The sequence below is a fragment of the Fistularia commersonii genome, chromosome 5 (assembly GCF_037954325.1).
Source record: "Fistularia commersonii isolate RoL2024-O1a breed Wild chromosome 5, RoL_Fcom_v1.0, whole genome shotgun sequence".
Taxonomy (NCBI): Eukaryota; Metazoa; Chordata; class Actinopteri; order Syngnathiformes; family Fistulariidae; genus Fistularia; species Fistularia commersonii.
In genome coordinates this window covers 6,012,110-6,030,105 of record NC_141288.1, presented here as the reverse complement: position 1 = coordinate 6,030,105, position 17,996 = coordinate 6,012,110, and the positions used below count along the sequence as shown (strand labels likewise).

The following is a 17,996-nucleotide window of genomic DNA, read 5'->3' as shown; positions in this document are numbered from 1 at the left end:
CCTTCAAGATAACTCCTACTCCATTTCTCTTCTTGTCAGTACCATAATAGTACAACTTAAAGCCTGCTCCTAAGCTTCTAGCCTTACTACCTTTCCACCTGGTCTCCTGGACACACAGTATATCCACCTTCCTTCTCTGCATCATGTCCGCCAACTCTCTACCTTTTCCTGTCATAGTCCCAATATTCAAAGTCCCCACTCTCAGTCCCAGACTCTTTCCTTTCCTCCTCTCTCTCTGCTTCAGAACACGCACTCCTCCTCTTCTTCTTGTTCTTGTTCTTGTTCTTCGACCCACAGTAGCCCCATTTCCATTAGTACCCTGTAGGTCATCAGTACCAATGGCGGTCGTTGTTAACCCGGTCCGCGACCGATCCGGTATGGTATAGTTTTGGTTGACTCGCATATTTGGTTTTGGCAAAAGTTTTACGCCGGATGCCCTTCCTGACGCAACCCTCTGCATTTATCCGGGCTTTGGACCGGCACAGGGAGACACTGCTCCGTGTCCCCCCAAGGCAGGCTTGGAGAGGCACGGGCCAGTGCCACCATGAGGCTGCATTTGAATCTCCATTCAATAATTCAATGATTAATTCAATTCAATAAGTCAACAATTTCCTTCAGGATAAATAAAGTTGTTCTTATTCTTATTCTTTATATACATTTACCATAGTGGATTGACCATTCAGCAATAGAGGCTTTGCCAGTTTGCCAGGGTGATTTAAACCTGACCGTAAACCACCCCCAAAAAGGGGCGTTTCCCAACTGCATCTGCATCTGGTCAGAACTTACATTCAGAGGCAGGTGTTCAATGGTGGTAGAATGTGACTTTAAAAATTCCCTCCTTTCCTGATCTTTGGTTGTGCGATCATCCATATGAACAAACCGCCCCTGTCCCAATGCAGTTCTTTGTATTAATGGGTGAGCACAAACCAGTGTAAATTGCTTTGAAACCCCCTTGTATGTTTGGAAGTACTGTATAAGCAGAGATCATTTACCATCGCATCAGTAGACCTCAAAAATGTCTGGCTCATGTTGACATTCAGACATCACAGCAAGAAAGTCCCTGGTTTGATTCCTAACAGGGAACTTTTCTGTGCAAGGTTTGCATGTTCTTTCCGTGTCTGCGTGGGTTCCTCTTCAGTTTCATCCAACGATACAGAAACATGTAGAGGGGTAACCGGGGAGCCTTAATTGCAGAGACGTGAATGAGAGAATGACAGCGCATGTTTCCCAATGTGGAGCATGGTGGAAGTTCCCTTAACGTCCCCTTTCTCGTCATTTTACGACAAACCCAGAGCATGGCATGTTCATCAACATCTGTACCTATATCCAAACCTAACCTAAATAAAAGCGGGGTTTGTTTTTTCCACATCTTTCTGTTGTAAATGAGAAATCGCACTCCTCCACTGACACTCTCCTTCTCTCTTGAATGAAAAATGATGAGAAAAGTGCAACTTAATGTGTGGGTTATGTGACGTCAAGGGAACTTTCACGGTTCATCAGGAGTCTGACAAATTGGGAATCAGAATGTGTTATCATTTGTAACCCTGAGATTGATGGTGAATGAATGAATGAATTTAAGAACACAAACTAAAAACATCCCCATACTCACATCAGATGTGTCTATATCATAATGTCAACATCGGAAACTGATGTCACAACCAACATTTAACCAACGTCTAAACAGTGTTTGATGTAATGACCTTCCCCGACCCCTTTGACCTTGAGTGAACAAAATTGTTTTATTTTCCCACCTGCAGGCCGTTCCTGGTACTGCCGCCGCTGATGGAGTGGATCCGGGTGGCCGTCGCCCACACGGAGCACCGGCGCAGCTTCTCCGTGGACAGCGACGACGTGAGGCAGGCAGCCAGGCTGCTGTTGCCCGGTGTTGACTGTGAGCCCCGGCAGATAAAGTAAGAACCAGACGCTTTTGGGTCTATGCCCTCCTAGTGGCCTTCATCTGCAAGCCAAACACTGTTTAGCATATTATACGTCTGCGAAGCATCTGTAAACAGGAAATTATCAGACTATGACATAAGAATGGTCACCAGCATCATCACCAACAAGTCAGACAATAACATTTTTCATCCTGCAGCTGTGAAACCGACGGCAAATATTTTCAAAATAAAAGCCCCATCGGCTGGAACGTCACGTGAAAGTTCGCATCACAATAAATGACGGTAATAACATGGTAATCCGTCAACCGGCTGCCAAGCAGCAGCTGGCGGTCAATCAGATGCACGGCAGATCCGTGAAATAACATTCCGACAATAAACACAGCAAAATAAAGTTTATTTTACAGCCTGAGCTGGATTGTTCCGATGTGGCTCCAGGCTAATTTCATTGTATTTTTTTTTTTCATTATCAAGTTAATTATTTGCTGGAAGGAAAACACAAACAGCTGCAAAGTGAACAGTTGATCAGACACAGGATCAAGAGCGTGTGAGTCCTCCCCCCTCGTGCCCCCCTCCCTGGGGTTGAAAACACACTCTCACACACGAAAACTTTTACTTTTATAGCAACTATTTACTGTGTTTAAACTGATGGTTCCAACAATATTTTGATTGCGCATTTAGGTTCATTCACAGTCTGTGTTTAGAGTGAAATTCATGATTTTCCCTTCATTTGATTTTAAGTAGGTTGAATTGGGCATCTCAGTTCTCGATGCCTCCTGAAAGTCTTCTTGTATTTTATTCCATCAGGTTGAGGGCCTGAAAACCAAAGCTTCCGGAAGGTCGAAGTGCAAAACAATATGAAAATGTGACTCGCAGCAATAATTACTGACAATTACGGACCCTTTAATTGGAAAATCGCACATTAATGTGTCGACAGATCGTCAGTCATCCGGAGTGACGGGTGATGCATGTATGAAACTTTTAGCCATAATTTCTATTTTCAAATCTTAAAGTAGTGGAACTCAGTGTGGAGTCAGATCAATTCCCAACATCCCAGCAGGACATCATTGTTAAGATGTTGATCTGCGGCTGAGTCTACATTTTGCATGTGAGACATATTAGTGGGGGTGGTTTGTTCATAAGGGCGATCTGAGCAACACACCACCAAACTATGACAATGGAGGGAATCTTTAAAATCACATTCTAAAGTTGTGATAGTAGTTGTACCATTGTACTTGCCTCTGAATGTAACATCCAATCATCTTGCAGTGACACTGTGTGGGGAACCGCCCCTTTTTGGGGGTGAGTTCTCTCATAGACTCTCATGTGAAATTGTTTTTTTTTTTGTTTTTTTTTTTGTTTTTTCAAAAAAACAGGCACTTTAGTGCATTCCCTGTAGGTTCCAGAGGGGCTTGCACATAAGTGCTTTCTTTCATTATGTGTCATTCATACAGGCAATGGTCAAACAAGCCTCTCTTTTCATATTAATTCAGAGATAGTGTCTGAAGGTAAATTAACAATTCTTCTATGGCTGAATGGTCAATCCACTATGATCAATGGAGAAAATTTCACTCGTAAGCTTGTAGCTTATGTAGCTAGTAGGAACATCTTTGTGTTAATACCACCACCTATCGGTTATAAGTTATATTGCCATGTAATTTTGACAAGACTAACATATATTGGAACAATTGTCTAGTCACCTGTTAATTACTTAACGGGTTATCTTAATCATCACTGCAAAAGTTGCCCTCCCTGATAATTGTTTCAGGAACCCCTACTGTATCTTAGGATCCAATCCCAGGAATATGCATTGAAAACGTTATTCACTGTCAGTCATTCACCCTAGAGTGGTCGCCACCTTGGCCAAAGACATAATGGCTCATCCATTATCATTGATTCATTATCTATACAGCTTATCCTGCACTCGAGGTCACGGAACTATGAAGCCTATCCTAGCTGCCATTGGCCGAGAGGCGGGGTTCACCCTGAACCGGTCACCATTTGATCACAGGGCCCCATATAGAAATAGACATACAAGCTAATCCATTATCAGTCATTCTCTAATCTAATGCAGTGATTTCATCCCTTCATGAGCCGGTCCTTCGCAATCTCTCATCCTCCTCCATCCTCCATCCTTGCTCCCTCACCTCCATTTCACCTCCTCCAGGGCTCCGGCAGCCTGGTTGTGACAATTGCCCCCCCCTAATTCTGAATCAGTGGATCAATGACATCAACATGCCACCTGCTGTCGGACAAGGGGGGCAAACTTTCCCCTGAGGATACTCTTACAAATCTCCGTGTGAACTCGGTCAGAGGACTTCAGTGCAGAGGGCGTGACCTTCTCCGAGGGTTGATCCCCTTCCCTGTTGCCACGGTGATAGGTTTTGGTCGTTTTGCTTCAACACACCCACCAAGAAAGACACAGGGTGACGCTACTACCGCAAGACCAGGTTTGGAGGTTCTCATCGCTCGCTCTCAACGATTATCTCGCCAGAACAATTTTTTCATGCACGGTGCCGCAAGAATTAGCGTGATTGGTCAAGAATTTAATGTACTTGATGCAGGATAAGCCGAGGTGTTGTCATACCAGCCTTTCCACTAGCTAGCGATGATTAGCTTTGAGGATGAGAGTCTGAAACTTATGAAAATTATCAAATTATGAAAATCCATGCGACACATCAGGTAAGGCACAGAAAGACATGCAAATGGATAGGAATTCTTGTAAAGAGGTCGCCCAAATGTTCGACACAGATGATGATGATGGCGGGACCATTGCAAGAAATTGGCGAAGCCCAAACAGAGCAGAGCGGTGGGAGGAAATCCATCGCGGCACTGTACACCTCACTGCTCGATTCGCTTTCGCTGCATCCTCCGATGCTTGGCACTCGTCACATTTGTGCAGGGCCTAGGGGGACTCTTAATAAGTTCAGCAAATAAAGTTCTCACTTCTCGCAGAGTACATACAAAGCTCTTAGAGGCTTTCAGTAGGTAAAGGACAAATGAGTCACAGCTTTACCTCCAGGAAAGCTCCTTTTTAGGATCAAGTGACAGACGCAAAGAAGTTGAAGTGGGTGACAAGAGATTTGAGGTGTTGACGAAACGTGAGTCAGTCAACTTTGAAAGGAATCTCTGAAGTTTGCGGGTTGTGTCGGAACGCCTTTGGATGAAGTACTCAGGTCTTTAAGAGACGTGAAGGTGTAAATACTAAAAAACAAAAATATCAATTTCAGCAAAATGTCTTTTTTTTCTACTTTTTTGGGGGGATGAATGAAAATAACATTACATTGAAGTACACATCCTAATGCAGTATTTTATACAACTATTCACAAAATTACATAACACATGAGGAAACTTAGATTAAGAAAAAATTTAAAAAGTAATTGGTGTCCAATAAAATGACAAAAATGTTGATGTCTCGAGCGAAGTGTTGATTAATTTCCCTCTGAATAAAGTGTTCAGTAGCATAAGTAGTTAAAGTAGTATCAGACAGTAAAAGTTTATGAAGAGTCCTCATATTAATACTTTATATTCACACTGTGGATAACAAACCTTTTTTTTTATTTCTTATAAAATCATGTGTTTTTTAAGAGTAGTAACTTTTATTTGCTCCTTTTTTGCAATAATAACCAATAATAACCACCGGCGCTCCAGTGGTCACTAATACTTGCACACAGCCAGCGGCTTCCCTGTATTCGACAAGGCTCTTTCTGCAGGATCTCCAGGTCCTCCTGCCTGGGTTCCCCAGGCTCTTCATCTTCCTCCCATGTTCCTATAACAGTCGATAGGTTCACTGAATTACTGTGGGTGTAAATGAGATAGTGAACAGTTGGCTGTCTTTATATGTGGCCTTGTGTGATTGACATGTGACCAGTCAAGGCTAAACTTGGCCTCTCAGCCATTCTCCTTTCTGCAGGATGAGCTCAAAATTAAGTTAATAAATGGGTGATTATTTAGGTGGCATCAGTCCAATAAAAGATAAGTGTCCCATCCTCTCGCTGGGTTTGTATCTTCCTCTTGCAGAGCCGAGGACTGTTTCTGTGCCACCAGGAAGCTGGACGCCGCCTCCACCGAGGCTAAGTTTCTGCAGGACTTGGGTTTCAGGATGCTGAACTGCGGAAGAACCGACCTGGTCAAGCAGGCCGTTAACTTACTGGGCCCCGATGGAATCAACAGCATGAGCGAACAGGTACAAGGCAGACAAACACACACACAAACACACACACACGCATGTCAACCCTCATACAGCTACACAGGCGTAATGGATAATGACAGGCAATAATTCCATAATTACCTAGCAAACCTTCACGGGCTCAGACAATCCACCTAGAGAGGCAGACCATAATAGTGATTCTGGAATTTAGTAATAACATTGATCCAACTTGACTCCCATCTCTGTGTACCATTTATGTACCTTTCAGTTACATAAATCAGACTAAGTTCCCTGCTGCTGAGTTATAATTGATCTGAATGGATGAGAAAATAATTGCTGATATATATTTATGTATATTCTGTTTATGTTTATATATGTATGTATGTGTGTATCCTTTTATACGTATACATATATATATTTGTACTGTATATGAATGCACATATACATGAATTCTAATCAGAATTAATTTTGAAATCCACTGCATTTAAAGAGTGAGTATAAGATTAATCAAAAGGCTTTTAAAACTATTATCGAAGCACTTTCCCTTTCCTTTCATCGGACATCGCCCTTTTTTTCCCGACCCGATCTCAAATCACTTGGCCGTCCCGCTCGATAGTTTCATCTTATTCCCCTTCCGACCGTTAATGTCGTTTGGGATTTTCTCACCTCCCGGGTCACTGCGTATATTGGCTATCCCGTACGCTGCTAAGTGGAAGCTAATAGCACAATCGCTTTTTTCCAGAGTTGGAGAGCAACATCAGGTGAGGTTCAATTAAAGTATCGACAATCGCCAACTGAGGCTTTTATTGTTTTATTTTCTTGGTGCCCGATCCAAAGCGGTACATTATTAAAGCTCCTTGCTCATCGACTCGAGAATCGTTCACATCCTTCCCCTGGAACAGACCCGGAATCGTTTTTCAGTTTATAAAGAGCCTTGTAAACGTGACAAATTGAATCGATCCGGACCCTCGGCCCCTCGCACCCAAACTCTCATTCAAGACATAAATCTAGAGCCTTTGGGTCGGAGTTTTTATTTCCCTGTAAAACTCAGTAATTGGAGTACATGAGCCACCAGAGGCATGTCAGCTGTAAAATACAAGCAGAAAGGGCCTGCTTTGGACTCGTTTGAAGCCATCGAGATGGTCGTGTCAGGTAGGCTGTCCCTACGCCCTTTAGCCACCCACACATTATGTAAAATGATGTCTGGGAAATACTGTTGAACAAATGAGTACAAAGGGATACCCCTCTGCCACATAAGCACTTCAGTCTGTTTATTAGCACGTCGTAAAAGGCCTCTGTCAGACCAGAATGGTCGAATGATTGAAGCCTTTCTCGTTCCAGCTGGGAAACTGCCGTTATGTCATCCCGGAAACTACACTAAAATTTAACCAATACAAAAAAAAAAAAAAGATAGGATTGTGATGATCAAGTACTGTGCAAACACACGGTGTTTGTACCCTTGGGTTTATAAGCTGCAGGAGAAATGAGGGCTCAACAAGGAAGAGTGAAAACTAGAAATGAAGGAAAGCATTAGAAAATGAAGGACGATGTTGGTCTACCAAAAATCTTCCAAATAAGTTTAAAAAAATAGTTACTCACCCTCCTCTGGAGTTACACGCAGATGGCAAAAGGAGAACTTTGGATGAATTAGCAAAAAAAGGATTTACTTTTGGATGAAGTAAATACTTTTTTAAAAACGTCTCACTTGCCGTTTGATGCTTCTGAAGGGCTGAACTGAAGTATTTACCCCTCGCCCCACAGATCAGAGCATACTGTATGTGGGCTTGTGACGATCAAGAGAGCAGTCTCTGCATATTGCGACATGTAGCAATAAAAGATCACGGTTTCACAAATGCTGCTAATGTCGTCCCCTTTGAACAGGGGGTTATTTTTGTACCCTAATTACTGAAAAACTCGATTGTGCGTCTCAATTCCCTGGATGGGAGCGGAGCTAATGGGCTCTAAATTTCACCTTAGGTGCAAATAAAGTATATCTCTGAATAGTATTTAACGTCCGCTTCTAGTCCTTGGAGACTAGAGAAAAAATGATTAGATTTTCAGACACTAACTGATGATAAAAGAGCGGCGTATTTCTGTGCTCCAGACTTACGATACACCAATTGAACTAATAGAGCAATATTAATAATGAGAGCTTTCCGCTCAAGCTTTTGTCTTCATCTCTCTCCAGAAAACTGCCACCGTGATTTGATGGTCCCTGACCTGGAAAGATGAACTAGATGAAGCTCCGATAGGTCATTATACCTCTTGGTTTGAAATCTGCATCCAAAAAAATGAGCTGTTTTTATACGCTCAATCAGTGAAAGGCGAGCTATTAAGAATAAGGTTCGGCTGGGAGAGACCAAAGTTATGGATGAAACAGGGTTGTTTTCACCACAGGGGATAAACAGATCATCACTGAACGCGATTTGTTTAGCACTTTTCCTGATATCTACTGACTAACTGACAAAAAATACGTAGATCTGCAGTCATTTTGATTATTAACCATCAAGGCAGAATAAGGATAGTCTTCCATTCCCGAGCCTCAGGTCTTTTCCCAGCTTTCTTTGGAGTGGGATGACAGTGAAGCGATTCGGTCAAATTAGAAGTGGCGGCTAACCCAGAGAACTGCGTCCGTAAACTGTTTCAGGATCTAGATAAAGGCAAGCGCAACCCCATGCTGACGTGCACACTAATATGGGTTGTTAGTTACCCCCAAGTGTGAAGGCTGTGGAAGGTAGAGAGAAATGTAGAAAATTAGAACCATTCCATTCCTTAAAAAAGGAATGAATGTTAGTGCCTTTGTCATTGTGCGACCAATTACTTCGGATAACCTGTGGGGATCAGGTGGTGTCAGAAGATAAGCTTGATCCAACCTGTACCTTCTTTCCTATCCACAGGGAATGACCCCTCTCATGTACGCCTGTGTCCGCGGTGATGAGGCCATGGTCCAGATGCTGCTGGACGCCGGCGCCGACATCAATAGTGAGGTCAGTGTCAAAGAGAGAACATTGACGTTTTTCCCAACGGCAGCAGCGTATTCGTCCCATGTCTGAGATGTTCACATTTTGTAGTCTGCGCCACCAGTGAAAACGATAAACCTCCTCTGTGTGCTCCCCCACCCCCAATCTTTCCACCCTGTGCTTCCACCCCAGCTCTTCCGTCAACTCTGCCTCACATCTTTTTTTCCCAGCATGCCTCCCGTCCGCAGGTATCGTTTTGCACGGTAGCAACAATTGTCCCACTTTGGCAAGGACCAACCAATCTATTGACAGTTCCTTGGCGTCTGCAGTTACCTCATTACCTTTCTTACTTAAGTGTAAATTCCAGCGGCAGCCACCACTTTACGTAATATCAATAACTGTATTGCTCAACACTTGGACATTCTAGGAGAAGCCATAAATCAAACCTGGAATCTTGGGTTACAAAGACAATTGTTACACCACTCCATTCATGTTTAGCAACTATCTAGATAGTTGCTTTTGTGTCAACAATGACGGCTTCATGAAGTTCCTTCTCCCCCACCTTCTCCCCATTGTGGCTGTTGTCGTCGCTCCATTTGTTTAGCGTGTCTGTGTCATTTCCAAAGTGGGGCGCTTTTCTGTTTGCTGACCGATGTATTTCTAAACGGCTCGCTGACGAAAAACATCCCTGACTCTCCATGCAGATATTTATGGTCTCACACCTCGGTGTTCAAGGGTATGTTTATGCTAACACTCTTTGACAACAATAAATGTTTTTCTACTAAACTAAATAATCTAAGAAGACTCTTTTCTTGAACTTTGCGTGTGAGGATTTTGAAATCGTTCAAATGTGCTTGGAATACAAAGTCTCTCCTTCCAACGCGCATTAGCTGTAGCCATCGCCCATTTATGATCACAATAACCGAGCAATTAGCATATGAGACAAGTGATTGCTTAATACCACTGTGATCTCAAAGCTTCATTTGTACCAATTGCGATTATAACCTGCGCATTTTTGGACAACCGGAGAATTTCACATATTGCTCTGTTAACACATGAATGGATGTTTTCAAGAATACATAAAACATCAATATAAAAAAAAAAAAGATAAAATCCTTCAGGAACCAAACAGGGGCCACAGCATTACATCACTTCACCAAAGAGCAAGGCAGAGTGACTGTCCTTCAGTCACTTTGGCATGGAGGCATCACATCGGACTTTTCCTGCTGAAGCGGAAGCACGCTGGTGCCATTAGCAATATGTCAACTTGTCAAACTCAAGTCCTGGGGCAAACTAATGGCTGTTTAAATCTTCTTACTTAGCTTACTGAATCTAATAAGGTAAAGTTTGTTTTTTCTACGAACCGGGAATATATTTTGAAGAGTTATAGGAAGTCAATTTCTGTCAAAGATATCATTTATTAAAATTTGTTTATAAGGTTCCGAGGAGTCCTTGAATGATTTTATGCGATAATATAGATTAGAAGCCACTTGTATCCCAATAAGGTTGATGAATGTTTACTCTGTGCAATCCATTTGAACATGCAACAGTCTCCACTAAAATCCAATTGCCTCACCACACAGGATTTTAAAAGGACTTTTTTATCAGATATATATATGATAAAAAATTATGTTAATCTAAAAGACAAGGATAAACTTGAACAAATTAAGACAGTCTATCTGCATGGATAGAGAGCTCTGAGAGTTGCAGAATATTTCATTCTGCTTTAATTTTGAATGAAATTAAGAGTTTTAAGTGACTGATTGAAATCTCTCCTGTTTCAATGTCTTATTCCCGATAGAATTGCCTTGGCTGTTTGTAACTTCTGTTTTTATGCTGAAGCCCCCCCACCGCCCCCTGCCCACTCCCCAACCATTAAAGAGCAGCTAATGATTCTGACTCAGGGCACAGGAACTGTTCCACTCTCGATTAGCATCCCCACGCCAATAAAATGTGACATTTTATTAAACATATGTTTGGAGGAGCTGGCTGCCTCTGGCCCCCTGCGGGCATTTAAAAAATTATTTCTCTCGCTTGCTCGTCGATACGGCCACCATAGAAATCATCAGCCTTTTTTTGAAATCCGCTCATTCCTACCACGTTTGTTCCAGAGTCAGCGTCACCCATCTCCACAATGTCTGTGCTCGTTCCCTGGTCTTGTGTCTTTGGTCCTCCAACAACCGCCCCTCTGAATGGAAAATCAGCTGAAATATGGAGTTTAGAGCAGGCAGCGCACGTGAAGGACCCCGTCCTTCACACACAGGTGCTCTTACCTTCATGCCGAGACCAGACCTGGCCCCTTGAACCGCTCAACCTTTTATTCTCTGCAAAGCTTTGAGAGGAATATCTCCTTCCTTGCCCTCCTTTGCTTACACTCCTGCACTCTGCTTCTCCCTCAACGCTCCCCGCCCCTCCTTACCACCAATCCTCGACCTCGGCCTCCCCCTCTCAACCTCCCGTCCTGAGCTGTGAATGTTAATGGCTGTATATCTCTCTCCCTGAACTTCACCTATGACTTCCCAGGTGCCCAGCACAGTAAACAAGCACCCCTCAGTTTATCCTGAAACGCGCCAGGGGACGCCACTCACTTTCGCCGTGTTGCACGGACACGTCCCTGTCGTGCAGGTAGTGACGTTTATGACCTGTAAGCATTCAAACCTTTGGCCCTTTGCCCACACCTTTCCACTGAACTGATGATTATTAATTTAGGTGCATCACACGTTCTCTTTGTTTTTTCCAATTGGTCAGATCTGAGGGAAAATATGTGAAATGACCAGGTTCGCTGTTGCTGACACGACGTTAAAGATCCTTTCACGTTTGGCAGACACACAGGCCAGGGTGGGAAGCAGGAAACAACATGTTCACTATAGTTTCACCATAGTGTGTAAATGTATAAGAGGAAAACACAGTCAAGGTCTTAATATGTTCAGGCACTGAAAAACGCTAAGCTAATGTTAAGCTTCAATACACTGATTGGGGCCAAAGTTGAGCTGTAAATCTGACTAAAGCCTATCAAACTTTTGAAAACCAGAACTTGAACTCTAGTTTATGATTCTGAAAACTCGGTAGCTTAGTTTGATGTGAAAAGCTGGGTTTCAAACACATCATAGAACTCTCCTGCTGCAACATCAAGTCCCAGACAACAGCTTTATTTGTTTGCTGCAGACCAGGGAAAACTGTTTCAGGACCCCGGACTGATGACTGCTTTTCAAACACTGGTTCAGTTATTTGTCAGCTTCTTCACGAAAGTGCCAGGGAACCCTCTCGTCCAAAGGACCGTTTTAAAAAAAACAGGGAACCACACTTCTGAAAAATAAAATAAATGTCCTGTAAATATTAGGGCTGCAGTCCTGAAATTGCTGTCGCCAGATCTGTAGCTGCAAGGGGTAGACTTTTTCAAAGTCACTATATGTTCAGTTTGCTTTACTGTCTTTGTCAAGGTTAAATAAGTAGTCTGAGTGTTCTCTTCAAAGTGAAAGGATCCTTATTTATTTACAACTATCAGTTGCACAAACCTGCACGCATTTTCAACCAGATCTTCTGCGACTTCCTTTTCCCCTCTTAATCTCGGCCATGCATCACGGTTAGTTCGGATCAAGTTAGCCTCCCGTAAGGATGAGTCACTCAGCCGTCGGGGTGATGACACAACCCAACATAAGGATTGGAAGTTTCCTGCTGCTGCTGCTGAAAGCTAGAGGCAAAAGCAGAGCGGAGAGAAAGCTCATCCAGCCTGATACACAGCCTCAGGGACGCCAAATGTCAGTGTTTTGTCTTTTTTAGTTTTTTTTTTTTTTCTTTTTCTTGCAGCTGCAGTAACTTCCTCTCTGAGCTGAATATCTGATGAGCACATCAATGTGATTTTTTTATCTTTTTTTTTTTTTTCTCTATATATTTGTTAATACTCATCTGTCACGTTTAACAGTGGGTGTAGGAAATTTTTTAAAAAATAGACATTGTTTTACCATCAATAAAATGTCCCCCCGGAGTAGGAGCACCCAACCAGGAAGTCTCCGCAGCTACAGTTTTCAGTTTTAGGCTCTTTCTCTAGCCAGTCCGAATGGTAACTGCATCTCCTCTTCCCTCTTTTCTCTCCCCTCCCTTACTGGTTTGCCGACCCCTCACCCTACGTCTCCTCTTCACCCCCCCCCCCCACCCAACCTGCTCTGCCGCCACCCTCACTCCTCCCTTGCCGCCACAGTTATTGCTGGATAACAGCGCGAACGTGGAGGGTTCCCTGCAGGATGGGGCGGAGAACTACACAGAGACCCCACTTCAGCTGGCCGCTGCTGCAGGTAATATCGCATGCAATCACGGAGCTTTTTATTCATCAAGGCGTGAGAGGGATTAGTCATGACACGGCGGATTCTGCTCACCAGAAGGCTTTCTCACACCCAATTAACTTATCGCTTCCAATTATTATCTGGAAATCAGGGGTATAGAGAATTCAAACGCAGCCTCTCATGGTTGTGTTCTGGTAGGAGAGGCCTGGACAGATTAGCTACAGGCTCAGTGTGGAGGCAGGGCTTCAAACACCAACAATTCTTTTGTCTACATATTAACACAACGTGGTTAAAGCATAACATAAACCTGCAGGAACTGTCTGGAAAGAGGCGGAAAGAGGCGGAAAATGTCTTAACATGACAGATAATACCTCAAGGGCACAATATTTACATGGTATATTAATCTTCCCATAAAAGGACCAAGAAAATAAAAGAGGCAAAATATACCTAAACTTTATCTGAATTGTCAAACATCATTTTATGTGGCCCACGAGAATTTCTTAAAAGGTCTGATTGCCTTAAAATAAATAAGTCGTGCATTGACCATAAGCTACATTTCCCACATTACATGCTGATCCTGTTACCCGCGAAGTGACGGCATCTCGCCATTAGATTGCAGTGTATCGACATCAATGCCATTTTCAACAAGTGGAACTGAGAAATACAAATGATCCCTAAATGTTCAGGAAGAGAAAAGTTGATGCAGATGGAAGGCTGTTTCAAGAAAATTGGGAAGGCGAATACATGAATACATGTTTGTGCTTCGAGGAGAAAAATCGGTATGTCTTTTGAAACCGAGCACAGAGTTTAATATGCCAAGCCTCCCAGAAAATCAACAAATTGTCCTAGAATTAAATCCAAACTATGATGGCAGTAGAATGCGTTCACAAAAGCAGCATCCAAAAACACCTGCAGCGGTGAAAGCTAGTCTTGTAACAGAGCAACTAGTAAACATATATTTAATTTTTTAAATTTGAATAAGTAATAGATTCAGAGTTATTTAACATCAAGGAGTAGTTACATTTATTTTACATTATTTTTGGTTACATTTAGTTACATTTATACTGTTACCGTTACATGTGGCCCTTTGAGGGCAACCATTATGCTGATGTGACCCTCTGACACCCCTGATTTAAACAAACATGGATGGAAATTTAACTCAGTCATTTTTACTTCAAATGAAGTGAAACTATTTTAAATTAAAACATAAAACAACCTGAAATTCAAAAAAAAAAAAAAAATATGTAAAAAGAGGATGTTGGATGCTGTTTTTAGGAAGCAAAACCAAATAGCAATAGAGGCTCAGTTTTATTCTTTTTTTTTAATTTCTTTGATACTAAAATTGTCCTAATTTGTCCCAGAATAATTCAAATTGTAACAATTTAAAAAATGCATGGATCAGAGGAAATGTTGGCTGAATCACTGTAACATTAAGAAACATGTGCCCAAAATCAAATATCTACCTCTAATTTTCACTTCCCACTCCAGATTGACGTTGCTATACCAGCAGATTACTGCAACAAATAATTAATAGAATTAAGGGGAGGCTCATTGGCCGATAAATAATGCAGGTGAAGGAAAAGCTGCCATTCTAGGGCTAATTCTGTTACTAAGTAGAAATGAGGTTAAACTTTTGGTCACTGGCAGACGAATTTCCTGCCCCACCCAGTCATGAGCAAGCCAAGCAGCAGCTGTGTGATTGTGAAGGCAAAGAAATTACAGGTTTGGTCACTGCAGTTTCAAAACTCACGGTTGTATTGGCTATTTGCTCCTTTCAGGTAACAAAAAGGTAGGATTTAAGGAATGGCCAATGCTGTTATACCCGCCTGTAGATATTTTGGAATCAGTGAAAAATCATGATACCACTGTGCAAATACATAACCTGCCATTTTTTTCACGTCTGAGATTTTTAGGCATTGTGTGTTGGTGTGAAAACACAAAAAGTTTTTTAGATGCTCACTCACGGCCAAAAGTCACAGAATAAGGTGATGCCACATGGCAGCAATGCTAGCAACCTCTTTAGGCACCTGGAAGACACCCTGACACTTTTAAAGAGGCTGAAAATCCCCGTGGAGACAACCAGCAGGCCTTAAAAGTCCCTGCACCACCAACTTTGAAGAAATCATGAGAGTAACATGAAGCGCAAACAAAATCCAAGCACGGTGACAGTCAATGAGTTATAACCAGAGATGCCCCAACTGTGTCGATACCGGCCAACAATGGCTATTTTTGAAGTGTCAAGTGGGATCTGAATTACACTATTATATTTACACTATCATTGGCTTTTTAAATGTTGATTCCCTGTTCAGTTTACTCTAAAAGAATGCGTTGTACCCTAGGCGCCTCAGAAGTGCAATAGGGGTTACAGCGATCACACATTCATCTAATAACATACAAACGGCTAAGATGTCACTAGTTTTGAGTTACTTCAAAACCGAAAGGGAAGCTATTTGCAATTATTACAGTCAAAGAATTTCGAATGAGGGCCAAAGATGAGCCTCATTTGATACAGCAGAACTTGATTAAGCTTGGAAAAGCACACAGAGCAACACGTGGAACACACAGAAATAACCAAAGCCAATCCCGAAGCGGCTAAGACGAAAAAAAATTATTGGACGAAAAGAGATATTACCTTGTGACCGCATTAAAGCCAAGGAAATCACAGAACTGAATCTTGAAATGATAGCATTGGATAACCAACCCATTTCTATCGTTGAGAATACTGCCTTTTGTTGTCTGCTGGAGCAACGACGGACACAGCAACATTTTCATCTGTTAAAAAGCACTATACCGAATGTTATTGTGTAAGTATTGAATGACAGCTTTGACTTATATTTCAACCTCATTTGACTTGGGATTTATAATGCACAGAAAAGAGATTGGAGTAGCTACAGTTCAGGTAATAATACTGCACTACAATGAAGGCAGCAGTCTGAGTTCGGCTTGTAAATGTTGTTTAATATAAAAACAATAAGGAACAGCTTGGCTTCAGGTGTTTTCTTTTTTATTTACCCTGATGCACTGCAGAGCTGTTAAACTGTTAAGTGCATACACTGCTTTAAAAGCATTAATGTCGGACTACTTGAACCACACAGTATCGCATAATTGTATGCACAGAGAAAAAAGACTGTTTTCGGCACATCTCACAAGCTGCATGAATCTTGAAGAAAGCTTCGTTCACCACTCTTACTTTAGCTAACATGTGTAAAGGTACATATGCTTTTACTGTGGTTGTCAAAAAAAATCATCATAAAATAAAAGTTTTGCTTTACAATGTAGTTAATGGAGGTTAAAATTCTGTATAAATCAGGTTATGAATGGTCCATTTATAGACTGAACAGTCAATTAACTGCATCACAGTCTAATTTTTCATCGTAATGTAAAACAAAAAATTAAAAAACATGTATTTTCATTTTTCTCCAGTTTCCCCACTGACTGATTATTTTGTTGATTATTTTTTTTACATGTCTTTCAAGTTTTTAGGTTCATGACTTTTATTTATATTTCATATTGCCCTTGCAAGTTATGCCAGTTATTAATGAATACTGTGCATGTGATTTCCTTGAAGGGGAAAACAATATTTATCAAAAGTATCAAAAGTACATATTTAAAGTTGGTATCAAAAATAAATTGATATAAACCACACATAATTTTATCAAAAGGAAAAATGTTGGCATCCCCCATCATTACTTATGTGATGCAAACTGGAAGTTTCCATTCATTTCCCAGGAAATGACACAAACCCGGGCGAACCATGATAAAAGTTTATTCAAGAACAGGATATCGGCGCTGGCAGGGGTTTTGGCTCCTCATGATCTCGAAGGGGATTTCGCTGTCGCAGACTCCATTTAATTTAACACGCACGGTTGTAGGAGTTTTGATGATTTGTTTTTGTTTTGTTTTGTTTTCAGAATTTTTTTTCCCTAGAATAACAAAAGCCTCCCAGGTTCACATTTCTGACATTTCCAGGTCATTCAAGAGGCCTTTACCCGGGAAAAACAAATAAATCTGAAGGATCTTAATGTTTCACAGCGGCGAAGCAGCTCTCATATCCATCACTCGGTCAGTTAGTCAGCAGCTTTAATTCCCTTTAGGACTCATTATATCATTACGACTGAAGCTGCTCCGCCTGCCCCGCACCCCCAATGCACCCCTGCACCCCCCACCATTAAACTTCCCACTCATGTCATAATTGATGTGTGCAGAGCAGCTTCAATCCTAAATCGTCTTGCTAGCTTCTTCAATCCGAGAGAAGCTGCAAGTTAGAAAAAAAAACACACACACACACAAAACACTTAAATCTTATTTGAATTATGACCCCTCTTCTGCCCTCAGCTAAATGTGACCGTTTCAAGCTGTCAGTCTGTGCAGCAAGCTAAAAATAAATGGCTTCAGTAAGCATTTAGGAGACTGTGTCAGAACTTTTAGTGATGTACCATTTGTAGTGTGTAAAAACCATAATAAACAGAATAAAGAACATTTACCATAAGTGTAAATACTAAACTTTATTGCCACACGTGAGTAACCAAGCTCGGGTCATAATTTAAGCAACAGGAAAACATTGCGTGTGAAATAGCATGCATAAATTGTATGCTAACTAACATGTTTCATGCTAACAGGTGGGCTAACAGCAAGCTTACACTAATTAAGTAGGAAACTGACAGTATAGGAACACAAGCAGGCAACCACATTGACCTACAAGTCACAAACAAGT

At 41.7% G+C, this 17,996-nt stretch overlaps 1 protein-coding gene across 4 annotated transcripts in view; it reads left to right on the top strand.

Annotated features, from left to right (window-relative positions):
* The window catches only part of LOC147233964 (ankyrin repeat- and BTB/POZ domain-containing protein 3-A), a 295,757-nt gene that overhangs the window by 259,576 nt on the left and 18,185 nt on the right, over nt 1-17,996 (top strand). For 2 of the 4 annotated variants that reach the window (XM_086146636.1, XM_086146634.1), the window contains exons 4-8: nt 1,758-1,910; nt 5,913-6,078; nt 8,940-9,029; nt 11,526-11,627; nt 13,201-13,294. In XM_086146636.1, coding sequence (XP_086002762.1) covers nt 1,758-1,910; nt 5,913-6,078; nt 8,940-9,029; nt 11,526-11,627; nt 13,201-13,294 — 605 coding nt within the window. The remainder of the gene's footprint in view (nt 1-1,757; nt 1,911-5,912; nt 6,079-8,939; nt 9,030-11,525; nt 11,628-13,200; nt 13,295-17,996) is intronic. The other 2 variants (XM_086146637.1, XM_086146635.1) reach the window with 1 other exon arrangement.